This window comes from Lactuca virosa, chromosome 2 (genome assembly GCF_052849685.1).
Source record: "Lactuca virosa cultivar CGN04683 chromosome 2, Lactuca_virosa_CGN04683_v6, whole genome shotgun sequence".
NCBI lineage: Eukaryota > Viridiplantae > Streptophyta > Magnoliopsida > Asterales > Asteraceae > Lactuca > Lactuca virosa.
In genome coordinates this window covers 68765321-68775351 of record NC_136427.1, presented here as the reverse complement: position 1 = coordinate 68775351, position 10031 = coordinate 68765321, and the positions used below count along the sequence as shown (strand labels likewise).

The 10031-nt window shown below is 35.2% G+C and overlaps 2 protein-coding genes across 2 annotated transcripts; both read left to right on the top strand.

The window, feature by feature from the left end:
* Positions 1–428: 428 nt before the first annotated feature.
* EMB175 (Pentatricopeptide repeat (PPR) superfamily protein) lies at positions 429–3291 on the top strand. The gene has a single exon (XM_079078068.1). The coding sequence runs from the start codon at positions 521–523 to the stop codon at positions 3137–3139; it is 2619 nt and encodes an 872-aa protein (XP_078934194.1). The 5' UTR covers positions 429–520; the 3' UTR covers positions 3140–3291.
* A 3721-nt stretch (positions 3292–7012) lies between these two features.
* LOC145157488 (uncharacterized) lies at positions 7013–9649 on the top strand. Its single transcript, XM_079076521.1, has 5 exons — positions 7013–7243; positions 7325–7739; positions 8591–8796; positions 8874–9105; positions 9189–9649. Exons 1-5 carry the CDS (start codon positions 7013–7015, stop codon positions 9647–9649), a joined length of 1545 nt encoding a protein of 514 aa, XP_078932647.1.
* Positions 9650–10031: the final 382 nt, after the last annotated feature.

The window sequence follows — 10031 nt, the reverse complement described above, 5'->3', positions numbered from 1 at the left end:
AGTTTTACCGACTATTTCAAAACAAGATTGGTTTAGTCTGAAATTTGGTTATATCAACCAGGGTTTATGCAGAAAATCTCATTTATTTTGTGAAATTTTTTGATAAAATCTTAAATGGTTTTTTAATAGAAAAGTCTTATTATTTTGAGAAAAATCATATGATATATTATTTCCTATTAAAATAAAAAAAGTTGAGTTTTTCATTAATTTTGGCAAGATGTTAAATAATCGACTTTTCTGCTTATCTTTCTTTAAAAGTTTATAAAAAAAATTCTCAAAATAACGAAACTTTTCTATAAAACACTAATAATAATAAAAAAAAAAAAAAAACTTAGTCATTTACTTATAATTATATTTTTGTGAACACCCGTTTATATAAATTAAACAAATAACAAGTTACTTCGATATTCAAGTAATTCAACCATCTATCAAAACTATGAAGAACAATCGACTACGGAGCTTGTATATAGTTTAGAACACCGTAGGGGTATTCTCATGATTCGCGCGCCTTTCTTTGTCAATGGCCGCCGTTAGCCTCCTTACCACCACGGCCTCAATCTCTCGCCCCCAATGTTTACCACAAACCTCTCACTCATCCTCTCTCCTTCACCTTCCAAAACCACACAACTCAATCTCTTCTGTAAGAACTCCTCTTTCTCTCTCTAACCACACCAAAACCCCAAAACCTCATCATTCTAAAGACTACTGTAATTTGCTTAATCTATCGGTTGAACATGGCGACATTGAACTTGCCATGGCTGTCCATGCTTCAATTCTCAAGATTCAAGAGAATACCCCATACTTGTTTAACGCACTCATCCTGGCTTATTTCAAATTGGGTCTCACGAGTCATGCTTACAAGGTGTTCAATTGTGTTAAAAATCCAGATGTGGCGACATTTACCACTATGGTTTCTTGGTTTGTTAAGTCAAATCGCGAAATTGAAGGTGTAAAGCTTTTCTCTGAAATGAGGAGGTTGGGTATTCAGCCTAATGAGTATAGTTTCGTTGCTATATTGACTGCTTGTTCACGGATTTTGGATCTTGAATTGGGTTCTCAAGCTCATTGTTTAGCTATCAAAATGGGGTTTTTACAAGATACATATGTTTCAAATACTTTGATGGGGTTCTATAGTAAATGTGGTTGTTTAAACTATGTGCTCCAGGTGTTTGACGAAATGCTCCAGAGAGACATTTCATCATGGAACACAATGATATCGGCTCTGGTAAAGGAATCCATGTATGAAAAAGCATTCGCATCGTTTCATGATTTGTCACAATCGAATGAACTTACAATCGACCATTTTACCCTTTCAACCCTTCTAACTGCCTGCACGGAAAACGATGCGATCATGGCAGGCCGTGAACTTCATGCTCATGCTCTAAAATTCGGACTAGAAAACAACTTAAGTGTTACCAATGCCCTAATTGGATTCTACACCAAGTGCAGAAGCATAAAAGACGCAATTGTTCTGTTCGATAGAATGCCTGTTAAAGACATAATCACCTGGACTCAAATGATATCTGCGTACATGAACTCAGGACTTCTTGAAATCGCACAGGAGGTGTTCGACAAAATGCCTGAGAAGAATTGTGTCTCTTACAACTCCCTCTTATCAGGGTTTTGCCAAAATGGGGTTCCTTCAAACGCATTGAACATGTTTTGCAAAATGATCACACAAGGTTTGGAATTAGACGATTTCACCTTCACTAGCGTCATCAATGCCTGTGGATTACACGCAGACAAGAACACCAGTGATCAGATACACGCGTTTGTTCTAAAATCCGGGTTTAAATCAAACAATCATGTCGAATCCGCATTGCTTGATATGTGCACAAAGTGTGAAAGAATGTCCGATGCAGAAAAAATGTTTCAAATTCTCATCGACTCATTAACCCAATACAATTCTTCGATCATATGGACAACAATGATTTGTGGTTATGCAAGAAACGGATACCCATACGAAGCAATTTCATTATTCGTCAAATCCCAATCCGAAAACACAATAATCGTCGATGAAATTGTGTCAAGTACAGTTCTTGGTGTGTGCGCAACATTAGGGTTTGATAGAATCGGTGAACAAATCCATTCAATTGCTATAAAATCAAGTTTAATCCATGATACAGGAGTAGGAAACGCGTTAATTGGAATGTACACCAAATGCGACAACATGACAAATGCGATTAAAGTTTTCAATCTCATGAAACAACACGACATCGTTTCATGGAATAGTTTGATCTCGGGTTATATTTTTCACAAGCAAGGGGACAACGCATTGGAGATATGGAAACATATGAAAACGAAAAACATCAAACCAAATTCCATCACTACCCTTTTAATCATCTCAGCCTACACACACACCATGTCCAATTTGGTAAATTCATGTTACACATTCTTTAACTCCATGAAAACGGTTTACAAAATCGAACCGGATTCAACCCATTACGCGTCACTCATTCGAGTTTTTGGTCATTGGGGTTTGGTTAAAGAGGCCGAGGAGATAATTACGAAAATGCCCTTTGAGCCGAATTCGTTTGTGTGGAGGGCTTTACTTGATAGCTCAAGAACTCATATGAACACGAGTATTGAAAACAAAGCTGCAAAAGAGATTCTTGGAAAGAAACCGAATGATCCATCTACTTACATACTTATATCTAATTTATATTCTGCTTTCGGGAGATTTAATTGTTCTGAAACAATTCGTGAAGAAATGAGAGAAAAGGGTATTAAAAAACGGCCCGGAAAAAGTTGGATTTTTGTGGAAAATAAGGTTCATGAGTTTTACGCGAGAGATAAATCGCATGCGCGATTTAAGGATATTTATAGTGGTTTAGATATATTGGTTTTGGAGTGTTTGAAAATTGGGTATATGCCGGATACGAGTTTTGTGTTGCATGAAGTGGAGGAGGGGCAAAAGAGGAATTTTCTATATTATCATAGTGCGAAATTGGCGGTTACATATGGGATTTTGATGACAGGGCGTGGGGCCCCGGTTCGGGTTATGAAGAATATTCTTCTTTGTGGAGATTGTCATAGTTTTTTTAAGTATGTTTCGGTTGTTACTAAAAGGGAGATTCATGTTAGGGATGCTTCGGGGTTTCATTGTTTTGTTAATGGTGAGTGTACATGTAAAGGCTAAGTGATTGAAAGTTTTGTTTGTTACATTAGATTTTGATCATCAGATGATAAAGGTATTTATGTCTATTTATGTCTTTTAACAGACGAAATGTTGAGGTTGTTTGGGTGATAAACAAGCTAATATGATGAATATACATGTATTTAATTTTAAAATACTTAGTTGTATGGTATTAGGTAATGTCATATTTAAATGGTAATCAAATTTCAAATTTTTTGTACCTCAAACTTTGTTTTTCCTTTATGAGATGTTTATCGCTCAAGTTTTATTTTTGTTTCTTTTAAATAACTCAAACTTAAATACTTATCAATTTTTTATGAAAATTAAAATTGTTTTTGACTTGCTATATGTTTAGGTGTTACAAGTTAGAACTTCAAAATTTTCTTTTTCTTTGACTTAGAACATGTTAAAAAATCATCCTTTGCCCCCGTGACAAAATGTCTCTCATTGATGTGCTACTACAAGCATTATGGCCTTGAAGTTGAAGCATCCATCATAGGAGCTTAATGGAAGCTTATTAGGGTCGTGTAGCGTTTGGAAGCGTTTAGGAGCTTCTAGCGTTTGACAAAACGTTCCGTTTTAAACTATTAGCTTTGTTTGGCAGCATTAGACAACAAGAGCGTTTAGCTTTTAGGTTAAAGTAAACGCTTGAAAATCAAACGCAACCAGGTAATCATAGGAACAAAGAGAAATTAAACGAATTGTTTTTCTGTTTCTTGTTTAATGGAGTTTTCTTGATGTTGGTAACTTACAAAACAATCAAATGTTAAGGTTATGTAGGTGGATTTAGGTGTTAGTTTAGGAGTAGGTTATATATTGTATTTGCGGGTTAAAAAAATGGCATTAGTTACATGGAATTGTAAGTTACGGTTAATTGCAATCCATCGAATGAACACACCATTTGCCAAATGAACGCCATAAATGTGCATTATCCCTGATGGTTATGTAGGAAAATTGACAATTATGTTACCTGGTTAAGCTATATAGGTCCAATTTCTTTATAAATATATATGCTTCCCTTTTTCTCTTAATCTTACATGTAAGAAGAATAGTTTGCATTCCATCTGATACACAGTTGTGGAGTATTTTATACTGTGAGAGGTGAATTGCTTCTTCAAGACCTGGAACACAAATCATAACCATTTTTGGAATTAGAGGTCTGTATTGAAAATAAAAAGGGGACATGAGTAGGCCCTTGTTTTCTTTTTCCATTTTATCTGTCACCATCTTCACTCTATAAGCAGTTGGTAAAATTCATATTTGTTCTGTGGTTTTTACCATTTTACACGTAGGGACTATTTTATCTTGTTTTTACCATTTTGCCCTTGAGGACTGTTTGATCTTCTTGGGTGCTACTGTGGGGTTTACATCTAATGATAAGCACTCTTTTGTCATCAATTTCTTTGAGATTGAAAGCATGTCTATTGTCAAGTGCTTCCTGTGACAACCCGGAACTTCAATCTTGTACAATTAATCAATTCAATCAATATTCAACTAGTTTTGTCGATTTCTAGTACTATTCAAGGGTTCATTTAAGTGTTCTAAGCTTGTATATAACCAAGGTTGAGTTTAAGAATGAGTCGGAGTGTTGAATAGTGAGAAAATTGGGCCATACACACCTCTTGGAGGAGTGTACGGCCATACACACGGGTGTGCGGCCGCACACCCACTCCCTTGGCAGCACACTCACTTTTGGGCAGCACCCTTACCCCTATATAAAGGGTAGCCCCTTCCTTTCATTCCTTTAGCACCTTGGCAGCACACAACATCATTTCCTCTCAAGTTTCTCAACCTTTGGACCTTCCAAAGCTTCAAAAACGTGAGTAATCCATCCCTTAACTTCTTGTGCATGAAGAACCTCTTGATCTAGGCCTTGAATCATGAATGTCCCGTCATGTTCTTCATCTCTTTGAAGGAGTGCGGCAGCACACACATTTTTGCGACCATACACACACACCATAGGACCACAAACCCATTTCTAAGACCCTAAACTTGTACTACAACCAAGTATGGGCCTAGGACACTTCATGGATGCAAGTATGGAACTTGAAAACATCTCAAAGGCACCTTCCATCATGAGTGTACGGCCGCACACCCTTTGGGCCGCACACCCATGGCCGTACACACCTTTAAAGTGGCCATACACCTCACTCATGCAATCCTTTGAGTTCCTAACACTTAGTGCAAGTAGTCCCAAGTTCTTAGAATGGTTCTTCATCACATCTAGTGGCGAAATACCATCATTTGACTCCTTTATGTGTCATTACATGTTATTAGGATCGAATCGTGTTCAAGGTTTCACTTGAACACCCGGATCTTCGTATCGATCCTTCAATCAAACCACTTACCCAAGGTGAGTTCATACCCCTACATTTTCCGTATTTTTAATGTTTTCAGGGGGGGAATACAAGCTAAAAATAAATGTTTTCAAAATTATGCAAATTTCATACTTTAACCCTTTTGTACTATGTTGAGCATAAGGGACGTTTTCACTAAAATTGCATAGTTTCCGGACACACTATTCACTATACATGCAAACTATAATCGGTATAGTTTGGGATTTTTCTAAACATATCAAGTATAGAAATTTTCACTACTAAACATATGCACTAAGACATAAACAGTTTACAGTTTACATCACTACTTTATCATGGTATTCATAACTGTAATTATCACTACATACGGTATACATACGAAATTTTCGCTATGGTAGAACGCTACTACACTGCATGTAAACTAGATTGTACGATACTGTGAGGCGCTACTTCACTATTGTACCCTTAGGTGTACAGGGATAAATCCTATCATAGTATAACCATAGTCTCCTGGAGGGAGAGCATGAGATTTGTGAATAGATCTATTCGGGACTGACAATCCCACACCCGAACTGCTAGCTACAGTTGGGCAGGCATGCCCAGGGTGACAAATGTCATTTAACTCGACGCCTGAAGAACGTTGGAAAGGTCTCTAGTCGTATCAAGTATGGTTATACGACTCACATTATGTATAAATCATCTTTAGTTTACAACCCGGCACTCTTCAATAGTTTTATTCATTCTAAATAGAACTACTACACACTACAACTTGAGAACTTTCAGAGTTTTCAAATAGAACTGAACATACAATGGTTTCACATACGAAATACTTATACATCATGATTAGTATTAGCTAATCACATGAAGTATTATTTTCGCATATCACTACGGTTTTCAGTAACAAACATTCACGAATTCATACAGAATTGAGAACACTACTTTTGCACTAAAGAAAATATCGGATTTTCTTGAAACTATACAAAACACTTTTACGAGCTCATCAACAAGTTTTCATTACAAACTACCGCTTATGAACTCACCGACTTTATGCTGATATTTTCAAACTGCTTGTATTCTCAGGAAATCAGTAGACAGGTACCTGTTGGATTTTTGAGAAGCTGGAGCAATAAGAGTCTCATGTTTATAATTTATATATACTCTCTAATGTAATTCAAACAAGTTTTCAAATGGATGTAAACCTTTTCATATATGTATACACTATGATGGTTGTGTTGCTATGGTTGCTATTATACATTGGTTGTGATGCTATACATGACGTCCTCCGCCCCGTAACGTTTCCGCCATCGGTTTCGGGGTGTGACACTTCCCCTATCCAAAGTATTTGTGTTAGTCTGTTTGTTACCTGTTGCCTCTAATTCTTATTCCATTTTTTGTTTTTACAGAGCTTATCATTCTTTTTATTCTCCTTATAAAAATTTAATAATTTGTTATTTTAATTCAAAGTTAGGTACTATGACCTTGAATAATGACAATTGGAAAAAAAATGTGATTGGCCAGATAAGTCGGTCATGATTTTGTGCGATATATTAAAAAATATATCATGAAGAATGGTCGTACCTCTCCAATTAAATGGCAACACCTTCAGCCAATTTTTGATAAAGATGCTAATACCAAGTTAAATAACTACAAAGTGTTAAAGAACAAGTATGATGGAATGCGAAAAGACTATAATCTTTGGAAATCCTTAAAAATTAGGGAGACCGGTCTTGGTTGGAATGAGAGTACACGACAACTAAATTGTCCAGATGAATGGTGGGACAAAAAAATTAAGGTAATAAATTTGAAAATATTTTTAACTAATGCAACTTTCTCGTTATCTTGAAAACTAACAGAAAAACATTATACTATATAGGAAAACCCAAATGTTAAGGGAATTCGAAAAAAACAACCTTCTTTAGAGCTACAAGAAGCATGGGATCAAATATTTGGGGATGCGGTTGCGAGTGGTGCAGACTGTGTGGCACCATCCATGGATCCAAGTACTCTCAATGCTATGCCTCATGTTATTATTGATGATGAAAATCCTACAATGGGTGATGATGTAGCAACCAATGATCATGTCCCAGCTAATGATGACACTTTTTTCTCTTCTCAAAACATTCGACACTCTTCTCACTTGGATAACTTAGAAGAAGAAAACGCCGCTTTTTATTCAAATTTCATGAATTGGGCAGGCGGTGTCTTGTCACCGAACAATACTGGGGAATCTACTCAACATCAAAAGAGTTCTAAAGAAAGTTCCAAAGTTAAACCTATACAGATGGAACGTAAAAATAGAGTAAGCTGCATGTGTAATGTTTAAGGGATTTATGGCTCAACAAAATGTCATTCAAAAACGTACTCTTGAACTATTAGAGTCAGATACATATACTGTCAATCAAAGTCATGATTTTAGTATAAGTGCAGCTGTAGATTTGATTAATCGAATGGTTAATGATGGGATAATGACAAGTGGGAGTGAGTTGTGGTGCTTTGCAATGAGTTTGTTTGAAGATCCGATAAAAAGAGAATTGTTTTTAACTCTCCCAAACGATGTGGGTAGGCTAGCATGGCTGAATTATAAGAATAACATCGACAACTAACTTTTTTGTTTTTAATTTCATCGATGATTTATTATTGATAGGATTTTTTTTAATTTGAGTAGGTTATTTCATTTGGATATTGTTATATTTCAATTTTTAATGTTACATATTGGATTTATGATGCCTTGTGTTACGATTAATTTAGAGATTATATATGGTTTTTGCATATTTCATGCTTATATTAATCATCTTAAATTGGTGCTTGTGTTTGAATGGATATTGAAAGAAAGAAGAAGAGAACAAAACATTATTATTCACAACGATTATCAGACTCATGCTCTGCAAGTGTTCTAGTTACTGCATACTTTTTCAAATACATGTATAAGGAACCATGTATGACATCAACTCAAACAGGAGTGTCTTGGATGAATGAAATTTTGAATGGTCATCGTATTCGATGTGTTAATGCATTTAGAATGCACCCAAATGTGTTCCTACAACTAGCTAAAGAACTTGAATTGCAATATGGATTGGAGTCAAGTGATAAAATATCAGTTGTTGAAAAGTTGGGGATTTTTTATACACTCTTGCCTTAGGTGTGTCCAATAGAGATGTTGGGGAGAGATTTCAACGATCTGGAGATACGATTAGTAGAGCTTTTCATGAAGTTCTAGAGGCAATAACTTCTAGAGGCAACAGATTCAAATGTTTGGCACGTGACATTATACGACCAAAAGATCCAACCTTTCAATTTATACCTTCACAAATCAAGAATGATAAAAGATACATGCCCTATTTTAAGGTATTATATTTAGATATTTCGTTTAATTTTTTAATTCAATACTACAATATTATTACTAATTTTGAAATTGCATTTAGGATTGCATTGGATGTATCGATGGTACACACATAGTGGCATGCATCCCTGAAACTCAACAATTGCGTTACATTGGTAGAAAAGGGATACCCACATTTAATGTAATGACAACTTGTGATTTTGATATGTGTTTTACCTATGCATCTATTGGGTGGGAAGGATCTGCACATGACACGTGTGTGTTCCTTCATGCTATTAACACGCCATCAATGAAATTCCCCAAACCACCTGAAGGTAAATTATCATAATTATCTTCATTATTTTACTATTATTATATAAATGATGTTACAATTTTTTATTTTTCACCATTTTAACAGGTAAATATTATTTGGTTGATAAAGGTTATCCAGATAAAAATGGATATATGGTTCCATATTCCAAGACAAGATACCATCAATCTCAATTTCAAATTGAGCCTCCAACTAATATGCAAGAGGCTTTCAATCGTTCTCATTCATCATTGCGAAGTTGTATTGAAAGATCATTCGGAATCTTGAAGAGTAGATGGAAGATACTTAATGGAATGCCTAAATTTAGTGTGCAAACTCAGATTGACATTATTATGGCCACATTTGCTTTGCATAACTACATTCGTCGTAGTTCTGAGGAAGATAGGTTTTTTAATTTTGTTGCAGAACATCCTGATTGTGTACCAATTGATGAACTTCGTGATGTTCGTGGTAGTGACACGAGTAGTGAAGACTTTTACGAAGGATCTAATAATATGAAGCGTGTCCGTAATGATATTGCTACTTTAATATGGAATGCTCGGCGTTGATGATTTTATTACTAGATTTTTTATGTCGCCGTATGACTTTAGGTTTTGTAATAGTACCTAGTTATCGAATATTTTCTAGTTTTAAAAAAAAATAATTTAGACTATTATTTTTTCATTATTATGTTTCTAATTTATATTTTACAAGATGCCCTTTTATGTAATTTTACATGTTTTAAACGCTTCCAGCTACTTTTGCCGAACACTTATATAACAAATAAAAGCAACAGCTACCTGCTAGTTTTGTCGAACACACCCTAGGTCAAATAAGCTTGTAAATGTCTGTTTTTTTAGAAAAAAAAACTATTTAAAGTTATTGATTAAAATGACCACATTTAAAATACATTTATCCTTTAAATACCATCTTTTAAAAATATCAGACCGT

What these genes read in the sequence shown, in the direction of transcription:
- LOC145157488 (XM_079076521.1), top strand. Translation starts at nt 7,013, where the DNA reads ATGAAGAATGGTCGTACCTCTCCAATTAAATGGCAACACCTTCAGCCA. An exon ending in GGTGGGACAAAAAAATTAAG is followed by an intron (nt 7,244 to 7,324) that starts GTAATAAATTTG and finishes TATACTATATAG; the next exon opens with GAAAACCCAAATGTTAAGGG. An exon ending in TAAACCTATACAGATGGAAC is followed by an intron (nt 7,740 to 8,590) that starts GTAAAAATAGAG and finishes CTCTTGCCTTAG; the next exon opens with GTGTGTCCAATAGAGATGTT.
- EMB175 (XM_079078068.1), top strand. Translation starts at nt 521, where the DNA reads ATGGCCGCCGTTAGCCTCCTTACCACCACGGCCTCAATCTCTCGCCCC.